General features: G+C 38.5%; 1 protein-coding gene across 3 annotated transcripts in view; it reads left to right on the forward strand.

Moving 5' to 3' along the window:
- Positions 1–21,976, forward strand: part of ARHGEF10 (Rho guanine nucleotide exchange factor 10) — a 111,206-nt gene that overhangs the window by 12,787 nt on the left and 76,443 nt on the right. For all 3 annotated transcript variants that reach the window (XM_030946624.1, XM_030946625.1, XM_030946626.1), the window contains exons 2-6: positions 398–476; positions 16,220–16,390; positions 18,512–18,802; positions 19,697–19,760; positions 20,928–21,007. In XM_030946624.1, the coding sequence (XP_030802484.1) occupies positions 437–476; positions 16,220–16,390; positions 18,512–18,802; positions 19,697–19,760; positions 20,928–21,007 (646 nt within the window). In that variant the 5' untranslated portion in view covers positions 398–436. The remainder of the gene's footprint in view (positions 1–397; positions 477–16,219; positions 16,391–18,511; positions 18,803–19,696; positions 19,761–20,927; positions 21,008–21,976) is intronic.

Genomic DNA, 21,976 nt, shown 5'->3' on the forward strand with positions numbered 1-21,976 from the left:
GCATCATGAAAACTGATAAGCTTCCTAGAATTTTTATCCTTCACCTCTTCATGATTATTTTGTGATGGAGCATATACTCCAAACAGACATTGAAATAATATATTTTAGTAATCTCCTTGTGATTGTCACAGTGGGAACTGCAGAGTACAAAATAGTTTAAAAACTTTGTCTTTCTTCAGCTGGTTTACTGAGATCATTAAAAGAATTGGCTCCAATACTGAGGACTGAGTACATAAAAATTTGGACTGTATTCATATTGAAGGAAGAAGCCAGGCAAATTTCCTCTCTTCCATAATGGTATTAGCTAATAGGTATGAGCTTGGCCAAATTGAAAAGGAGTGTCTCAATATTTGGAAATCGTGTTCATCTACAAAACATGTTCCCTTCATTTTTGCAGAATTTTCCAGCCTGCTAAAGGTGCAGTGGATATACTAGAATGGACACAGAGGATTTCCCTCCACCACCATCACCAGAAGGTAATTGAAATAGTTTGGAGTTTAAGGCCAATTTTTCTGTAAGAATTTGATTATCTTTCCAGCAGTGATTTTAGCTCTGCAACATTCCCTTTCCCCATATCACCCTAAGGCTTGGTCCCAGTGGTGTTCTGTTGAAACGTGAGCTCCTGTCATCTACCCTCTCTTGTTCTTGGACTTCACTCGCTGGTGTAGTTAGAACATGATGGGAAAAAACATTGGAGCAATTGGTCCTTGCTCCAAAATATGTCTTTTCTTTGGCAACTCCTTGTAGTCAGAGCACAGACGCAAAAGAGTATTATGGATGCTGGACTAAGGGGCTCATTAAGTAAGGTTAACACTCAGTGCCCCTTGACTGCTGTATCCTGGAGGCTGGATGGCCTCTGGTGTAACCCAGGTTTCTGAGGGCACAAAGGTAGGATCTACAAAGACACTGTCTCACTGCCTTTTGCATTCATGCTCAAAGGGAATGTTGCATAATGTGATTTTTTTATCCTGTAAGCGCATCATTGTGTAGTGCTTGCTACTACAAATTGTAGTACTTAACAGGATTTGGCTTTTGGTAGCTGGATGTTGAGAGACTTCATAGAAGTATTTTGTCCTTGTTCTGGTCATCCCAAAACATAAATTTATGGAGATCTGTGGTTGAACCTGCTTTTATTTCAGTTAAGTTGCTATTATAGTTTGTGTAGATAGGGATTTTTCCGTAAAATATTATCTGTTCCGTATATAGGACAATATTACTTATTGCACTTTATTATATATGTTGATAGATGTATGTATTAATATATGTAAATAATATACATTATTACTATAAGACATTTTACTTAATGTTCACACAGAACTTAGATGAAGCCATTTGAGTATAAAAGCAAATTTAATCTTAGTTTTATTCAGCTGTAACTCTTTAGGAATTTGGGAACTGTCATTCTAGATCAGAACTGCTTTCTCTCTAGGCGCTGCCTCAGATAGAGGTCTGTTACTAGATACTGCCTGGGGAGTTGGGAGTATGAAAGAAGCAGAAACTTGTGAAATCAGCTTTTAATAGGTTAGATTTCTGGCCAACATTATTGGCAGTTTCATTTATGCTCTGAGATGTCACTTAGGTTATTGTTGGCAGCAATTCCTTGGCTGTCCGTGTCCTAATCCATGTGGTCAGGACCCTGAATTTAGCTCAGTTTTGTTTGGTGACAGTTACTGTGAAACTATCTCTATGGGATAATCCATCTCCAAAGCAGTGTAGTGCTGTAGGGGAAGAGACATCACTAAGGAATCAATATTTCCACTTAAGCAGAGGCTGCCGTTTTTCAAAGACAGCCAATAACTGCGGCAACAGCTCCAACTTTGTGCAGCATTTCAGCTGTGGGATAGATGCTCTGACAGGATTTCAGGGTGATGCAGTTCAGTGCACTTCCAGAATTCAAGTTCTGTCTTGGCAAAGGTTTTTGTGACATGTAGAACTATGTGTATCATGTCCTTATTTTCAGACATGTCAGTTCTTAAGAGGCTGGGATTAGATTTATTTAACATAAATTGAGATTCTGTTATACCTAATCTTGCATCAATATCAATTGATACCTTTTTTTGGAAAGGGGAGGGGAAAGGAGCAGGGGGGCGATTTTGAACAGGCCCCCCAGAGACCAGCACCAATCCTGACAGAGTTAAAAAAGTGCTTGGTTAATGCTCTCAGACACATGATATTATTCTGGGGTGGCCGTGTGCAGAGCCAGGAGTGGGACTTTGATGAGCCTTATGGGTCCCTTCCAGCTCAGAATATTCTGTGATTTCTCTCTCATCTGAAAAAGCTTTTCTGAAACTAGTGGAGCATGTATATTTTTTTAGTTTGTCATTGCTAACTCTCTTAAAAACATATTAAAGGGATTATCAGTGATAATGACACTAAAAGACATTTTAGTTCACTACCTTGCTAATTCTCATTACCTGTTTTGCAGGTGGAAAAGAGGTGAGGATTTTAGGGCCAAGTATGACACCAAATACATGTAACAACTAACAAATGAAGGCTTATTTTGCCTGCATATACAGCGGCCATCCATGTATCTGTTCAGGAGGGGTGAGCAGCATCTGTCAGTGCCTTTGGACAGTGGGCACATGGGTGGATTTTCCTAGCTCATAGTGGGGATGAGATTCCTGTTGGGTGCAGAACCCTTTGCTACAGCATTAAAAAAAAAAAAATCTTACTTTTGGCATAATGATTCTAAAATCCCACACTGGGGCCACGGATGAAATCAATTGCTTTTTTAAAAAGAAAGTTCTTATGATATTGTGGGAATTTTTTTGTTTACTTATTTTTTGTCCTAACAAAGATAGCTGTAGTGCTAAAAGTCATGTGGGCTCCTGTCTACAAGTGTATACCTTGCACTGTAAATCTCAGCTTTATTCTTGATGCTTAATTTTTCTATGGTTTTGCCAGGTAAATTCTCCACACTTGTTTTTTATCAATTTTTTAATGCATCCAAAGGGGAAAAATAGTAGTAAACCTTCATCTTTGTCATGTTGCAAGAAAAAAGACGAAAGATTAAATAATGTGTTTTCATTAGCCATAGCCGTCTGTACCTTGTTTAAGTTAAGGTGCAGTAAATGTCAATAATGAAGCTGCTTGTGCCACTACTTGATAAGGAAAAATGACACGTGATAAAAGAATGGAATGTAACATATTTTGTTTTAATTTATTCTGCTTATGCAACTTTTCTGTTTGTAAGTGTTTGGACATTCCATTCATGCATTGCTAATCAGGTAGTGACAAGTCTGTGCTGGTTACCTTTCCTACCTCAGAGCAAATTCAAGTAGTGAGTAACATGGAAAAATTATTACTGTGTGTTCTGTCCTCTAGATTTCTTTAAAAAGAGCTTCTTCTTCAAGCCATGATTAAAAATTTCCTAGTATTTTTCTCTGTGTATGTTGAGGGAATGTATGTTTTAGCAAACAGGAAGCAGAGTGGGGTAGATGCAAAGGCTTCCTTGGCTAAGAGCAAAATCCAAAAAAGTACTTCCAATATGGATACTTGCCTGATAGTGCTAGCTTGTGTTCCCTTCTTTAGTGTGTCTGTACGTATGAATTTAGGTATGAAGTGCAGGTATTTAGAATTTCTTACTTAAAAGAATTCCATGGCTATCTTGTGAAATAAAATAGAGGATGATTCTTGTTCTGTCATCAAAAAATTCCTTTCTTGAAAGCTAAGTGAAAATGGCAGATTTTATTGTGACTGTAAGTTGTAATTATGCTTTTAATTGATTGCTGTAATGGAGTGTCCTTTACCAAACACATTTAGACAAGAAGAGGATATGCTGTGGACTGCAGGCTGTGGAGGGAGGAATTACAAAGCTGGTAGTTCTAAGGATATGGCATCCCATTCAGTCTGTTGTGTACAGGACTTAACCTTCACACTGAACAACTGGGACTGGAGGCTGGTTGTTAATGTTAGGGTGGTGTTTACGTGTGATGGATGGCCTGTACTTATGCAATTACTGCTTTATTAGGAGGTGTCATGTCTGGCAGTTTGTCATTCCTCTACTTGGAGAATATCTGGTGATCTTGCAAAGTGGAAGCCCTTTTCTTGAAGTGAGGGCTTTAGAGGTGTTTATCAGAGCCTGTTTCCAAAGGAAACCTGTGTTTGTTTGCCTGGCATGATGGTTGCCTGAGAAACAGCTTCTTGCCCAGAGGAAACTGGGGGTACTTTCTGTGACAAGGAGGTTTAGTTTCATTGTCTCTAAATATGTCTGTTTCTCACTCTTCCTAGTACATGGCACTATGCCTCTGATGATTTCTCTGTGAAAACTACTAGAAAGCATTGGTTGTATTTCCTCATACTGAGTATACTTTTCTTTGTTTCCCATTTATAGAAAATTAACATAAATGATGCATTAAAATATTAAAGTGAAATACTGAAATTTCAGTGTTTGTACAAGGACATAGTGAGAATCAATTTGAATGCATATATTGCCAGCGATTCTTTCTACCTTGAGAGGGAATCATCTTCATTTGAGAAGTATGAGTGGTGCCCTTAAGGACCAAGTATAGTGGAGAGCTGGATGTTCACTCACCCACACCACTGTCCCCAGTTCCTTGGGTAAAGCTAGATAAGAAGCCTTGTCATGCTGAAGTTTGGGATTTAAGATGTTCTTTGAAATGAAGTTGTTTTTTCTAAAACTGGTGGTAGACTAAAAATATCTCATAGATACCTATTTTGTACACATTTTTGTATAAAAAATCACCTCTCTAGACCTATGAGTGGGATATTTCTTTGCTCCTGATATGGAGACATGTAGAACAAGGAGACCAAGGACTTAAATCTGGATATCCTGTATGCAGCTGAGTGCTGTGATTGTGTCTTTCCGCAGTTATTTTTTGTTGTTTCCCTGTCAGGGCCAGAACACTAAAATAGTCCTTGCTCTTGTGTCCCTGAGAAGGAAGTCTGGCCTGAGTCCTTGGGTAGGAATGAAGTATGCTCTCATAACTGAACTGTGAACTGTGCTCTCATAAAAGTTTCCACTGGGATGACCTTACATATTATAATAAAAAAAAAACCCTAAAACAAAAAACTCCACCAACAAACAAAAAAAACCCAAACCCTCACCAGCCCCAAAAAACTGAAGCTCAACAAAAAATCCACCAACTTATAAAAAAAAAATTATTTTCTTAGTAAGGAGCTGCTGGTGAGCTGCTGTGTTTTGCTGTAGAGATGGCTGTATTTCTCTGCCAGAGGAGCTGCTTTTTGTTCTGTATCCTATATGTTTCTCAGATTATTTAGGTACCTTTTTTACTGCTTAGTGAAAATTTTCATAGTTTATTTATATTTTAACAGTTTTAAGCAGCTAATTTTGTGACTGAGACAAGAGGTAGTTAAATTGGGCTTTTTTAAATATCGACAAGAGAAGGACTTGTATGTTTTATGATTTAGTTTCTGAAAGTACAAAACATTGAAGACCCTAAGATTGCATTTATTTACTGTGGTTGGGGAAATAAGGCATTGCTTAAATTAAGCTGCAGATATGAAGGGAGCTGGTCTTGGGCTAAACAATATTGTTAGGTATCTATTTTCAGCATACAGACAGTTACAAATGATTGTAAAAAGGGAGCCAAGATTTCGGGAGAATGAGAACAGAATATGAATTGTATTTATGAATGGCTCCTTGTTTTTGGAACTGGCAATAGCTTGCTGGTTTCTGACATCCCATCTGTAACAGAACAATTTATTTATTTCTAAAGGTCACATTTCTCTCAGTAAATGAAGGACAATGCATTGTTTAAGGTAAGGATTAATTATTTTATGTGACAATTCAGACAAGCTGTGTAATGAAGAGTAACAAGAAAATTCCCTTTGCAAAAAACATTTATGGTGTCACATGTCACTCCTAATTACATATTTTTTCTTCTAGCCAAGTATATTTGAGTGTTGGAAAAAACAAAAAAATAGAAAATAAATAGGTTTATAAATAGCTTATTTTTGGTTTTAGTAGCCACAAAGAAAACACAATATACATAGATGTAATTAGATCTTATTTTATTGTGAAGAAAAATGGTAAAAACTTTGCTAGATGTTTAGAACATGTTAAATGATGTTACTGTTCGGATTTCTTGGTGGATGACTTCATTCCTTTGATAATATTTGGTGTTTTCTTCCTGGTTAATAAGATGTAGTTGTTTTGTTGGGATTTTTCCTGTTTTCCTGTTTACTCAGCTGCTCTTTAAGGTGACTTGACTTTACTTGCTAGGTCTGTGTAGGGACAAGGCCCAGACATGTTAATCAGAAAGAGTAGTTGGTGATGAGATAAAGGCCTTTGAGGGGATTGCAGCAAAACTTGATCATTGTTTGGTGGTAACTACTGTTTGTTGATTGGTAACTAGTGTTGATTGCTTAAAAAAACACCCCAAAAGTTGTAAAGGAATTTGGGTATTCTTTCAATGAACAGTTGAAACTAAGCTCTGAAATTTTAATTTCAGTGAGCCAACATGTAAGAAGAGGGTGAGTTATTTTTTTCTATACTTCTTTTGCATTTTTAGGACTTGTATCTATCATTAACTGGCTGGGATAAATTGCTGGCAAAGAACTGAGAAATTTTTCATTTTTGAAGTTTTTCTGTTTCACTGAACACAATAAATATTCACTAACCATGCCTAAAGCCTCTGTAATGATTCTACTCTAGAGTTTACAGAAAGATTCACTTTTTTATAAATTGTTATAATTCTCTTACCTTGTTCAGGAGCTTGTCTCAGATAAAAGCTTGTCTGTATTATAATCACTTAAATAAAATGTATGAATTTTTGAATGAGACATTTATTAGATGCTGCTTGCTTTTCCTGCATGCAGGAACTGAAACTACACCTAGTAATCTGAGGAAAAAAAAAAACTTGTTAAACATTTCTGATAGAAGATTCTCCCAACCCCCTGTATAGATTTTCTTTTTTCTTCCTCATTTGAAATAATTTTTCTAGCCTTACCATATTTTCATTCAAATGAATACAGAAAATTATTTTGTAGGGTTGTTGAAGAAGAAGGGTTGTTGCAAGAAAATCTTACTGTTAAATAGTCTGTTGTTGAGCTCAATAACTTTGTTTAGGAGAAAGCATGATAGTTTCTGGATAACCTTCTGGATAACCTTATGCTGGTAGAAATTTCTCTAGGGGCTGGAAGGGAAGATGCCTGTGCTCCAGTGCCATGGGGATGGTAACTGAAGGATGACTTCCCAGTCTCTGTATTTCCCTATCTGTATGTTGGCAGGAGGAACAGAGGGAAATGCAGGTGCTGCCCTTGGAGCAGTGAATTGGTTAAGTGTAATTTGTCCAGAGGATCTTATCAGTCTCCTGTGTTGCAAAGGGAAGTAGAAGTAAAATTAACTTTGGCTGGGATTGCTGTTTTCCCATGCATATCAGATGGTGACCCATTCCTATTTGCATGAGGAGAACACTTGCTAACTGTATTGGGTGTGCCTGAGATGGAGTTCATTTTCCCCACAGCAGCTCTCTCAGATCTGGCTGGTGTTGGCACTGCTGGACATGGGGGAAGCTTCTGGCAGCTTTTCACAACAGCAACCACCACTGTAGGCTCTGGACCACCGAAACCTGGCCATGGAAAACAAATACACAAAACCAGTTCTTAACAAGACCCTTTATATTGGAAGAAATTCCTTCCTGACTTCCATCTGGACTGGCTGAAGGTCTGAATGGTGATGTTTGCCTATGGTGGTTTTCTTTGACCAGTCTTGGGGCCAAGACAGAGCTTTCCTCCCTCTCCATGGCTAATGAAAGGGGGCAGTGAGAAGGGCTCTGAGGCTGTTGGACTGAAAGGTCCCAAGGAAACACCATTGTTGCCCAGTATCCACTGGTGATAGTAAAAGGGTACTCTAAATTAGGATTTCCTCAGAGTTCAGTGATGTAAGAATTACTGTTTTCATGAGTTTGCTTGAATTCCACTGGCTTTTTTTGTTGTTTTTTTTTTTTTTTTGAGGTAAAACTGGACATTACTATGTTAGGGAAAAGAAGATCAAGATGTGTTCAAATAATAATTAAAATAAATACTAAGAAAGGGTGCTATAAAACTCCCTCCTCATTAGTTGCTGAGATAATGGATTTGTCATTTTTTGCATCTATTATGCTGAGTTTACAAATCAGTCTATCTGATTAGTGCTCTTTAGGCTGGATGAAGGGGTAACCATAGAAATGAGGAGGTAAGAAGCCAGCTGAAATCCAAAGTATTTCCAGTATTGTCCTGGATTTACAGGACATAACCATTCTGTTCTAGTTTATACTTTTTTAAGCAAAGGATATAGTAAATTGCAGAAAAATTTAATACCTAGTTTGTTTCTTTGTCCAGAATTCATCAAGGGGAAAACACAAATAGTTAAATCTTAATTATTTTTAAACACGTGAACAGGTTGTATGCAGTGCTTGGAGTGTTAGAGGAGCTGTAATTGTTGGGAACAAGGAACCTTTGGCAGTGTGTGTCCGAAGGGACACCCAGATTCCTGGAGCTGTGTGCATCTTCTGACCCCGCCTGGGCTCTTGCTCCAGGGGTGGGCTGAGCATATGAACGGCTGCGTGTCAGCGGCTGTTGGAAGTCAGAGGCTTTTAGGTGTTCTAAGTGGTGCCTTTGGGGGGACCCAGTGAGTGCTTAAGGGTTGACATTGCTAGACAAAGGGTTGTTCAGCTTGGACCAATGATCCAGGATTTAGGCATCCCTTTGCTGAAGTCGTCCAAAGGTTCAGTCTAGGAAGTATGTACAATCACTGGCAGGGTGGAGGGAAAAACACAATCCAAAAATGAAGCCAAGTATATTGCTAACTTCTTAACCAGACTGTGTCATCCTGGTAGAAACATGTTGCTAGAATGATCCAAGACCTAAAAACTCAAGCTTTTGCTCTGATTGGCTTTCAGCTTTTCATTAGTATGATAGTTTATGCACCCGAGCTGTATGCTTTCTTTCTGTAGAGGTGGGATCTCATGCTCCCTGTTTCACATCTCCAGGGTGTGTCTGGCTGCCTTCTTCTTCATAGGGTTCCAATTACTTTTAAAGAGCTCCTGGTCCAAGGTATTGCTAGATGATTCAGCAGTTTTATATTGCTAATTAGAATTAAATAGACTGTATAAGTGAAATGCATATGCCTCAAAGCATCAAATGGCAATTGCTTCAAAGTAAGAGTAATTATTTGGAAAACTAGACATTAATAGTTAATAACTTGTAGAACAAAGACATATAGAAGTAAATAACAAGCCAGACTGCTCTCGCTGGTGAAAGTTTCCTTAAAAAAGGTTATTTTTTCATAAAATTGTCAACTACATGGTCAAAATTGCATTTTCTAGAAAAGTTTTCTGTTTTTCCTTCGTATATCATTTGTACCTTATGGTTAGCCAACATGCTTGCAGTGCCAGAGCTGAATATTTAATTTTCTCAATGACTTTGTAGTTGTCTGCTGTTTGATTTCTGTTTCGTTGGAGCTCTCTGGTTTTCCTGTTCCCTGTGTGGATTGTCCATTTGGCAGCACGCTGTAGGTGAGTTCAGCAGATCACGTGTGCAGCAGCTTAGGCTGAGCTCGGCTGCACAGCCACCATCAGCAGACCCGTTGTACCCCAGCTCAGCTGTCTGGTGGCATTAATACCAACTCAGATGGGTGACTTTGGGGGTACTAAGGGTTAAGTGTATTGGTATTCCTTGAATACTGATTGAAGGCTAGTAGCCTTTAATATGGATAGGTGATTTTTAATATAGAGGGGGATCTCTCATGTATTCATGCAGAATTCCAAATAATATCTGTACAGGCTTTCCTTGTAGCACCAGCAAAATTTCTTGGTATTTCTTGGAAATTAGTATGTCAGAATGTGCTAATATATTGTCATCTTATTGCAGGGGTTCCATACGGTTGTCTCCTTACACAAAAGTTTCATGCCTTCTTGGTGTTGCTCATGGGTAGCTCTTCTAAACACTGACTCTTTCTTCTTCACAAAGTGACCAACTGACTCCAATTCCCTTCTCAACCAGCCAACCCACTCTTTTATAGCACTCTTCTTCTCATTAGTTACAGCTGTGGCCTGTTAATATCAGGCCTGCTCCTAATCTTTGATAATTGGCTCAGCTGCATGCAACTCCTTAGGGGTAAGATTACTTTCTACACTGTCTTTATTTTCTTATATTCTATCCCCCTACACTAATATGGTGCTGAAGTAGAAAAGACATCCTCAGGACCAGGCTTGATCTGTTTTTCTAGTGGTGGCAGGCAATATCAGTGTGCTGAGTCTTTAAAGTAAATGGCCATAAACCACTGATTTTATGTAGCTACCTTTCTGGTTATCAGGTAGTCAGCACTGAAAAGCACGTTGAGGCTTTACAAAGGAGTACAAGTCTGCTGGTGTTGCTCCTGCTTTTCTCTGGACAGCATGGTTAATGTCTTAATGCTGTTATTTTAGACTTTTGATTTTTTGCAACTCAGTTCTTTTACACTTTAGGTAATTAAGACTTAAATTTTTAGCGCTGTGAATAGTTTGTAAACTTCAGGGTTTTTGCTATTGGTAAATCTCTCCTAACATCCACAGACCTGGGCTTTATTTCAATGAATGCAATTTTTTTGGAATTAGGCATGCTGTTGTTAGGAGGCTCTCTGAAATGTGAGCAGGCAGATTCATTACTCTTCTGACTCTGGTTTTGAATTTGTTTTTTTTATCCAGAAGAATAATATCTGTTGTGCATGCTCAACAACATAATTAGCATGTAGTGTGTGTATTTGCAAAATACTAAAGAGGCATTTGTACTTATTTCTTTGTTAGTTATTTGCAGGGAAAGCCTGTTAATTCATGTGATTTTGCCTTTGTTTCCATCACTGGAAACAATTTTTGCGTGAATGTATACTCTTTAGTTTGATTGGAGTTTTTTTTGTAACTGTTTTCCACAGAGACTGGTAATGCTGACATTGTGGTCATGCTTTGGATGTGTGTGCGAGCTGTGTGTAATTAGCAGCATACTTGTACCACCACAAGGACCTGGGCTCCCTGCTGAGCCAGCTTAGCACAGCTGGGAGTGCCAGGGGAATGGGTGCAAATGAGTGCAAAGGGAAAGTCCTTGGCTCTGACCCACTTCCCATGGGAAGGAGCGCTCACTCGTGTGTTTTTATGTGCACGGTTTGTCCTACATGTTTATTTTCCCCCAGAAAAACACATACTTTCCACCTGTGTGACTGTGTGAGGAGGTGGTTTATGGACGCCAGTGGTGTGCTGGTGGCTGGCCCATGTGCCTGGGAAGTGGCAGTGATGTGGCAGTGCTCGTACAGGTCAGCCTTTCCCCTGCAGGGTCCCTCCTGCCCTGCACCTCGCCACTCTCCCTGCGCCCGTGCTGCTGCAGGTGTCCTTTCAGAAGGGCAGAACAGTGATGTGTCAGCTGAGTACCAGAGTGAAAAAATATTTAACTGCAGTTTTCTCTCCTGGAAATGAAGAATTAGTGGTCACAAGTGGGAGAGAGATGAGTGGTTGAAAATACCACGTTGCTTTCTAGCATTAGGAATGCAACCTAAGCAGTGCTTTCAAACTGGGAGAAACAAGATGTTGTCCAATTGCAACCATGTTTCTTGTATTTTACAAAATTGGGCAAATCTGGAAGCTTCTGCAGGCATGAGTGTTTCCAAGCACAAGCTTCACCATCCTGACAAGCACCAAGCCTCTGCTCTGAAATCTCTTCTGAAATAGAAAGGGAACAGCTTGAGATCCCATTTATCCTGGAGCACAGTCAGCAGGGTGTGTTTGGCCCCAAATGGTTAGTTTTATAAAAATAATGGTAATTTGAAAAAATCAGTTGTTTCCTGGTATCTGCATGCTTTCAATACTTATTTCTATTGTACACTTCCATAAGGAGCTTGGCAGATTTTAATTGTCTAGAAATAGAGATCTGTAAAGGAAAGGGTATCTCATCAGAGAAATGTCTGGAATGTATCAAGGATAAATAATAAGCATTTAGATTGCTATGTCTGGCAGTTTGTTTTTACTTGTAACCTGTGTGAGCTAGCAAATTTTATGTTACCTCAAAATATTCTGGGATAGTAACATTTTAAAATACTTTTTTTTACTAATAAGTTTTGTGTATTTCAAGATACTCAAATGTGACGGTGTTCACTGGGGTTTTCAGGTGAGGGAAGAGATGAGAATGTTGACTCCCATGTTCAGAAGGCTTGATTTATTATTTTATGATATATATCACACTAAAACTAGACTAAAAAAAAAGGAGGAAAAGTTTCATCTCAGGCTAGCTAAGCTAAGAATAGAATAGAAAAGAATGAAAACAAAGGTCTGTGGCTTGGACAGAGAGAGAGAGAGCCAGCTCTGGCGTGACTGGTTACTAATTCCAAACATCCACACGAGACCAATCACGGATCTACCTGTTGCATTCCACAGCAGCAGATAACCATTGTTTACATTTTGTTTCTGAGGCCTCTCAGCTTCTCAGAAGGAAAAATCCTAATGAAAGGATTTTTCATAAAAAGATGTCTGCAACACTCAAGTATTTGTAGAAAGTTGAAACATTTGGGGAATCCATTTGAAAGGAAGGTAGGTCTTTGCAGTCCTAAGTGTTTTGTTGCAATCTAAAATAATGAATAAAAAAGATAAATGTTTTAAAACTGCATGTTCGAATAAGAGCAGGCACCTCCTGCCAGTGTGTTTTAGGTTCAATTGTATTAATATTTTTTTACTAAATAATAATTAGATATATGCCGTTTAAAGCATTGTACACTTATTTCCTTCATCGGTTGTATGGTAGAAGCGACTAAAAATATTTGAGTTCTTTAAATATAATAGATACATTTCTGCTTTTTGTCCCATAATAGCCTGTGAACTTTAAAAAAAAGAGTACAACTGATTGCAAAGATGACATTCTTAATTATACAGAAGGCTTCCACTTCTAAAAATATTTTTCAAAACTTAAAACATAAAGTATTCATATTTCTTGGTGGTAGCTTGCCTGTTTATGTCCAGGGCTTCCAGGTTTATTGTTCCCATGCCCCAGACTGCTGAACTGTTTGTGCTTGGGGTTCTATTTCATTCTTCCTTTATCATGCTTTTTCTTGGAAGATAGTTGTCTTCTTCAGTTGACTTCTTCTGAGTTGTCATGGATTTGTGAGATTGCAAGGGGGGACAGACATTTAGGGTGCTTTTATTTATTTCAGATGTGTTCATTTTGTATTCCAAATGCGCTTGATAGTAAGTGCAGAGCTATTTTATCTTACTTCTATGTCACTAAAATAAACTGTTTAAGAAAACTATTAATGCAGCTTCGCTGACTTAGTCTGGGCTATAAAATTAATGTCATTCCCTTAACTCCTTAGTTAATGGCTGGGAAGGCAAAAGGTGCCAAGAATGCTTTGCAATTGGCAGAGGAACCAAACGTTTTTTAAATTTGCTTATGCCCCTGCAGGTCTCTGTAAACACAACCTAATGGAGCTTATTTCTGAAGTAAACTTAGAAATGTCATTTCACTGAAGAAAAATCATAAATCTGTGTGCTGTGCACAGTCATGAGAGCATGTATTCCTTTTTCTGATTCTAAATTAGCACTTTCATACTTAATTTAACTTGAAGACAATGTTTCCATTATATCAGATTTCTTTTCTATTTTGAAAACTCCAAATGGAAATTTTTAGAAATCTGAGAATTTCCCTGAAGCATTTAAAGAGCTCTCAGAGTGGTATTGCCATAAGATGAACAAGTTCAATCAATTTTTTGTATTCTCATTGCACTGGTTGGCACACATAAAGCTAAGGATGTGAGTAGTGGTGGAAGGGAAAATTGAATTTTTAGTAACTAATTTAATTATTTGAATTCCAGACAGACTCTGTCATTCTAAGCATTGTGTGATTATTACTTCAGGAAAAAATAGTGCATTTAAAATTATGTTAAAAAAAAAAGCAATTTCCCCCCACACCCACCAGACTCCCCCTCTTCCCCCCTATTTTTTTCTGCAAAACAGTTGCCTCATGCACTATTTGGCACTATTTGGCTTCATCCTTTTGATTTTCAGATAAAGGGTAGGAAGAACTGGGGTTTTCTCCATGAGCATGAAATTTTGCAAGACCTGTAGTTGTGTTTAGTAGCTGGATTCATCCTGGGTCTAACTGCTGTCTGTCTTCCTAATTGTAGCACTTAAAAAGAGCTTTTGTCTGTGTGTTGTTGTGACATAACACAAAGAACTGTGGAAAATAGTTATTTTCAAAACAGGAATTTGTGGTTTTTTGTGTAACATAATCTGTATTTATCTGATGTTCTGATCAGCTCTTAAGGTGAAGCAAAAAGCCCCTATCGTCTTTTTATTTTATTTTTGTTGTTAAAATACTTTTTCCGTCAATTGAAATAGTATGCCCTTGGTATTAAAAGCTTAAAGGAGAATATTTTTATTAAATATGAGATGGAAAGTATCTTTAAATTTAAAAGGCTAAATTTTATGCCTGCAGAAATAAGTAAATTTAGAAATAATGCAAAGTTGAAATACAGTTTTAAAAGTTTCTGAACTGAGGATATTTATTTGTCTCCTGTATTCTCTTTCTGACGGACAATGTATTCTTTCTTTTTTCGTCTTTTTTTTGTAATCTTAACCCGCTGTCCCATCAGTGATGTGATCATGGAATCTTTCCAGGCTGTAGTGCCCATTTATCAGGTTCTGTGCCTTGTTTATCTACGATGCAAAGTAAATGTTTTAAAATGAATGAAGAGGGGCAGTGTTAACAGCCATAACAGAAAAAAAATTAGCTGGCATATCCAATTTAAATTTTTTTACTAATGTTGAAAAGACATTTTCCCCTCTTTTGTTTCTTTTCCCCATTACACAGCCAAGCAACAAATATTACAGTTTAGTCAGATGGATGCTGAATCAGGAAGAATGCCATGTTTGTCTTTAATCACTTGGAAGAGCTCTGAAGAATTTCTTGCATCTTTCAGGAAAAGAGGAATTCGTAATGGACAAAGCAAAAATGAGGAGCCTGACTTCCTGCAGAAGAATTTTTGAAAAGAATTCATCAAAATGAAATTAAATATCCTGCTGCCTCAGCCATAACACATGACAATAAATGCAGGATAATCAGGGTTTTTTGTTCCTTACTATTTTTGCAATTAGTTGACTTTTTCTCCAGCAGAGAGGCTGCATGAACGATCTTGTTATTTGTGGCTGTGGTAAAATATGCTGGCTCAGCCTGCCTGAAGAAACAGAAGCCTTGGCAGGAATGCTGATTACCATGACAATCTAAGCAGTCTAGAGCTTTGGGGTGTTGTGGGTTTTATCATAAAGATAAAAAATGTGTTCTGGATGGTAGGATAGCTGATAACATCATCATGATGCAGCAGATCCAATCATCTTTGCAAGACTTATTTTTCATTTTGTGTTACCTGAGAATGGAGGGGGGAAGCTTATCACCTTCAGGTAAATTTTTATAACATACTTGTGTATTTACACTTTTATCTTTTTTAGGATATTGTTTTATGCTGTAGGTACATGAAGGGATTTACATTTTCATGGGTTTTCCCCAGTAACGTGGTGGGGAACTGCTGTGTACTTTTTCCTGCTCCCTCTCCCCAGCCCCATGTACAGTGCCAAATCTGTGCTACAGTATCTTCACAAGCAAAGAGGGAAAAACCCAAACCCACCCTTCCTATCCAATTAGGGTGTCATTATTTCAGCCATTACTTCCTCAAAGGTTCCACACCCTCCCTCCGCCAGAATGTACGTGTGTGGGGTACTAGGGCTAATAACATGTTGCATGGTTTTAAACTATCTCATATTGGAGTAGGAAAATCAATCTGCTGGTCTCTGTTGGAGTGTGTGAAATAAGTGATTGTCACTGGTACTTGGACACTGTTAGGAAAGAATAGACTTAGGAGTTTCAGTTAGAAAGGAAAAATTACTAAATTACTTGAAGTTTTAAAGTTGCAAAGTCCCTGTGCTGATAAATTAATCTGTGAAGTTTTCTTGTTTAAAATTTGGCTGTTTAGGTGTTTTTCTAAAAATCTCTTGGCTCATTATGACAAAAGCAAGAGTATTTGCATTATTACTTGTTTATTTCTTTCCAGGTAAATTCCTTGTTTGCGCTAAAGGATTTATTGAAAACTGCATGAGCTTATCAAGATATCAATCAACTTTTGTTCTGTTCCAGTAACCTAAAAATCTAAAGGTTCATTGTGTAAGCTTCGTTTGTAATGTGGAGCATTTACTGGTCCCATGAGATCATTATTGAGAGCAAGCAAACAAAGGTGTGTCTTTCTGCACAGTTCTAGAGCATGAACCAAAAGCCGCGGGCCTGAATGATGAAGAGGAGGATGAGGGAGAACAGTTTGATTTTGATAGTGGAGATGAGATACCAGAAGCAGACAGACAAGCCCTTGTGCCACCTATTCCTGGTCCTGGGAATTACATAGAGCACCAAGAGGCTGGTGCTGCAGGTAAGTCAGCCTGTTGGTCTGTACCTCCACTGTGCTAAATAGTCAAGACTGATCATAGGATGCCTTTTCTTGACGGTGCAATAAAAGTACTTTAACAAGAGTTTTCCATGGTGATATGGCCCACCCCTGAGGGCAACTCAGGTTCTTCTTAATGAATGTCTTGGAGCAGATTAGAGTGGAACAACACTGAAAGATTGGTGTTTTTAAAGATGCACATGTTGGGTTTATTTTGGAACAATTTGGTTGTAATGGAAAATGTATATGTAGCCATTTTGGTTATTGTTATATAAAGTAATATGGCAATATCAAAGCATAAAAATACCACCTGCTTAAGGAAACATAAATGGGAAAAGGAAGGAAGAAAGAGAAAGAAAGGGTAAGAGTAGGAAGATACATAATCACCGGCCATGGATTTGTGATGACACTTGATTGAAGTAACAATTGAAGGTCTTTATCTGTCAGAGGTGGGAGAAAAAGCCCATAGAATACAAAGCCTGGTGGGTTAATACACTCTCAGGTTCAGGTTGGAATGCCCAAGCACCTCCTCTGTGAGGGCAAAGTTCTACACTATCTTTTGATCACGTGCATCAGAAATGAGTCTGAGGGCACTTCAGGGGTAGTTGAGAGTTTATGAGTTCTTCTAAGGCAGCTGCCCCTGATGTCAGTGAGCCTTGTGTGAATGTGACCTTCCCTGGGAGGAGGCTGTGTGTGTAAGGGAGGGCAGTTTCGCCATGATTTGGGCAGCCTCTCCGCAAGCTCTGCCTCCTGCCAGCGTCAGAGCACAGTTTGTAGCCTCTGGTGGTGGGAAGTTCACCCCTTCTGTCTTACGCAGACCAGAGGTTTGTCATTACACACCCAAAAACTTACTGCCTTCTCTTTGTGGGCTTGCAAACCCAGCCTCAGCAAAGCACCCAGGAACTCCTGAAAATGGTCAGTTTGTTTTGAGTCATAGTCCAGTCTCTCACACGTGGAAATACCATGGAAGTGTTTTGAATATTCCTGCCAGTTTCAGTCATGGTATATCTGGCAGGGCAAGTGACCATCACATGTAGTTCCCATGAGGTTTCCCACTAAAGTGTGATATCCAAACCAATGGGTTGGGCATAGTCTGAGTGTCATGCTACAGGAAAACTGTGTATCCTTGCTGGTCTTAAGGCACATTGATGGCTTGAGATAAGCTGTTTCATAGCTAAGCTTGCTGGTTGCTGAGCTTGAGTTGTTGTGCATAAAACTAAGTAGAGTTTGACTGTATGAATTTTGTTCATAAACAGAAGCTAAATATTGGAACATTTTTAATGACAGATGCAGATGTTCCCAGTGCTGAGGTGTAGTATGGAAATTGCTGTATTATGCTCAAATTTCTAACAGCTGATTTTGCTTACTTTAATCCAATTTCCTTTTGTAAACAGATTCACTGTGCTTATGGCAATTAAAAATAGGTAACTCTTCAGGTACTGTGGAGTTTGACAACCTGGAACTTAAACACCATCTTTCCCTGAGCATCTGTTGCTTGCTCACCCTTATTGTGAAGTTGTGCATACAGCTTAAAATAATTTGATCACTTGGGATACAGTTCTGCAGTTCCCTTCAGAGGGCCCTGTGGTTCTGCTGTAGCTCAGCTTGTCTCAAAAAACACTGGGAACTTTCTATAACAGAAAACAATACATTTTCAAAGAGGAAAACTTGTGAAGTTATTTTCTTCCTCCCTTTCTTAACAGGGCATTTTTAGGACTGCTCTTTAGGACTCTGTGACTTTTCTTGTCCTCACGACCACCCCTAAAATATTTCTTGTGTTTCTGTTTGTAAGATTCAGAATTGTTTAGAATCCAGATTTCAACCTTTATGATTTAAGACTGTTTTCACTCATGTGCTTATGTCAGTCAAGTTACTGTTTTTCCAGAGGCATCTTTGTAACTCATCTTGTTTTGCTCTTGTTGCATTCCTCACCTGTAAAATGGGGAGGTTGGCAATACTGTGTGGGAATTTTGAGTCATTGATTGTAAGCAACTTGTATAGAAAAGATCAGTTCAGTGTTTAGCATACTTGCAAAGAGCTATTAGAGCAGCTTGAGGAGGTATGAAAACTGAAACTTTGTACTTTTGCTTAATCTTTCAACTAAAGGAGACGGTAATTTAGAAAACACTGAGAAGCTGCAAACATCAGAACCTGCTGCAGAAGGCACTCCAGCCAAAGTAAATCCCTACTCAGTCATAAATATTTCCCCAATTCAAGATAAGGATCCATCCTCATCACCAGAACCAAGTCCTCCAGAGGAATGTGCCAGTCCCAGCCTGTCTGGTGGATATTCTGTTCCTGTCCCCTGTGGATATGCTGTGCCATCCAACTTACCTTTGATAGTGCCAGCGTACTGCAGTCCTGTCATCATACGCAGTGTTTCTGTAGATGAGGAAGGTACTGTATTTACACACCTTACTTGATTTGAAAGGGAACCCTTGGTTAACCTCAGGTACCTTACCTGTATAGCACTCACCCTGGGTGAGTATGATTAATGCTAATTCCTTTTTAATGTAATGAAATAATTTCCAGATCCAGAGTTCAGTGTTCAATCCAAATGGTTTCTTCTCATACCTTTTATTGTTTTTCCTACATCCTGGCAAAATTCCTCTGCCTTTTGCCTTTTTATATGCATTTGTTTGTTTATTTTCCAGTTCTTGTGGATTTAGAGTTGCTGTTGGATTTTTCCCTTGATGATTTGATGAATTCTCTGTCTTCTAGTACAATTTTAAGACAGAAGAGGAAACTAGAAAGGGAAATAACTATGGATTATTACAGAAACAAGAGATCCATTTTGTAACCAGACTTGAGAAAGTTGACAGCTTAATGTCAAGACAGTAGGAAAAGAAAGCTGCCCATATCCTGCCTTTTTGTATTTTGAGTATACTTTTCTTTAGCTGGGCAGCTGCTCTTCTATAATTCCAGCTTTTATTCCAGCCTTTGCTTTTTACCACTATTAGGAATACTGTCAAGTAAAAGCAAATGTTTGTGTTGCTTGTAGAGGAATATATGTTTGAGAGAGAGAATTAAATGCATTAGCCATTGTGATTTCCTCTTAACAGCTCTTCTAAGAAATGGCTGTGTCTTTGAATTACTTAGCTTTCAGAAATGCATGGTGTGAAGAAATTTCCAATTCTTTTTAAACATGTGTAAGAATAAAAATATTGCAAGGAAGGAGATTATTCTTTAGTAATGATCTAGTAAAATCAATTTCTTATGGTAAAATGTGCAGTTTGAACCAAACTGACATGTTATTGCAAACGCTTTCTTTTTTCTTTTCCTACTTGGCAGGTACACAGTCAGCAACTGAAGAATGTCATTATAATTCTGTAAACCTGGAGGACCCTCAGAATAGGTGATTGCCAGTTCATCATGTTTTAATGATTTGCAAAGCCTTAATTCCTAGGAAAGCTTGCATTTGATAAGTATTTTATTTTCCTTGTGTGATGCTTCCATGTTTGTTGGTTTGGTTTTTTTTCACTTTCTTACTCCTGTAATTCTGCTTTTTACAAAAATCAGCACTGGTGTGTATAACTGTGCATGACATTTTTGAAGACACTGGGTTGAATTTTTCTAGACTGATGGCAATGTCAGGTGCAACAGATTGCTGGAGGTTTGGTCTAGCCTGCTGCTTTCAGCAGGATCCATCAGATCAACCATGGCCTTGCTGGCTGAGCCCTCAACCCTCCAAGGATGGAGGTGCTGCAGCTTCCTCAAGCAGTCTTCCCTGCTGTACTACCTTCCCTTCCCCTCTTTCCCCCCCTACCTCCCCAGATGTCCAAACCAAATCTCCCAGTGAGCAGTCTGTTGACCATTCCCCCTTTGTCTGGCATTAAAACAAAAAAAGGCCCCAAAATCCCCAAAACAAACCCAAACAAAAAAATAACCCTGAATCCCTCACCTCTATAGTTCTCTTTTGGATAGTTGTAGCTACTCTTGGGTCACCCCATAACATCCTTTTCATCAGACTAAATAATCTCCGTGTCTTTTATTTCCTTCCTTGTAATCCATAAGCTTTAGTCCTTCACTGCAGTTTCTCTACATTTCTCTAGAGGTAGCTTCACTTTCTCCACAGCTCTCTAGCAGGGGAGTGTTGGGAAGCCAAGACTGGACATGCTGCTGTAGCAGCCTCACCAGCACCAGGTGGAGGAGGGGAGCAGCTCTGCCTGATGGCTCCTGATGTAACCCAGAATATCTTTGTCCTATTTACCATGAAAAAGAAGCTCTCACTTCACTGTTTCTGAGAGAATTTCCTGTTTTATGGTAGATGAACTCAAAAGCAGAGTATTTTTTAAGATTGTAAAGAAAGTGTTTTCGATTTTCTGACTAAAATTGTAAGACTATTAACTTGAATAGCTTATTCATCACCCAACTACACACTGAAGCAACATTTTTGACTAATCAGCGCCCTTGGAGTGGAAACTAGAGGGCAGAAATACATTTATTGTCTTGTCTTCATGGATGTTTAAAAACATTGTGGTGTAACTTTTAGTTCTTTTATTTTTGTGGCCTCTTTTTCAAGTGAAGATAACCAGACCAAGAAAGAGGATGATGCCCTGGCCAAATGGGTTGCAGATCCTGCAAATACAGCATGGATGGAAAGTAAGTACCAGTGAACACTGAAGTACAGCTGTGGAAGGTGGTCAGTTTTAAGTTGTGATCAGCAGTATGTGTGTGGGATTTTATGGGAATGTCCATGTTCACTTTTATTGTGTGTTTTTAGATAGATTCCAGAACCAAGCTGTAGAACATTCAACAGTAATAAAACATTCTGTAATAAAACATTCAGCTGTAGAACATTCAACAGTCTAATAAAACTGTATTTTAGAATGAAGTTAACATTCATTTTTCCACCTTTTGGAGTCTATGGAATCATGTGTTATGGAAATCATTTAGCTCTATCAATGCATGTGCAGTGGAAATAAGCTCCAGTTCAGAGTCTGATCTGTGACTGTATTTGAAATTGTTCTTCTTGTGCAGTAGTGGCAGATAAGTACTTGGAGGAGGAGGAAGAGAAGGAATTGCCACTGTCTTGGTGTGTGCTGTTGATTCTTGGCTGGTAGCTGCATTTTAAACCACAGAGACTGTGTGGTTTGAGGACAGGTTATCCTGCCTGTTCTCAGCTGTTCCCACTGGGCTGGTGTTCATCTTACATATTTTGTGAAGTAACTGAAGAATTTGTCATTCTGCCTCTTAATTTACTATGATAATCATTACATTTAGTTTTTAAAAAGTCAATTTCAGCTTTTCTACAGCCACTCAGTAAGGCAATGAGCAGCCTTCAACAGGCAGAGGACATGCCATACTTCTGTAAGAAGGAGGGAGAAACACTAGCTTTGAAGTGGATTTTTGGTTTTGGCTACCAAAGGTCATCATAAGCAATGCAGATAAAACTGAAATTTCACAAATACCATATACTACTTTGTGCATTATTGCAATATTTGTGCATTATTACCATATTTGAATGATTAGATGTGCAGGCAAAATGCTAGTAGAGAGTGAGTCATATCTCCATTGTATTAATATATACCAATATAACCAAACTTTTAAAAAATATAATAGTATATTTCA

The sequence above is a fragment of the Camarhynchus parvulus genome, chromosome 3 (genome assembly GCF_901933205.1).
Source record: "Camarhynchus parvulus chromosome 3, STF_HiC, whole genome shotgun sequence".
Classification (NCBI taxonomy): Eukaryota; Metazoa; Chordata; class Aves; order Passeriformes; family Thraupidae; genus Camarhynchus; species Camarhynchus parvulus.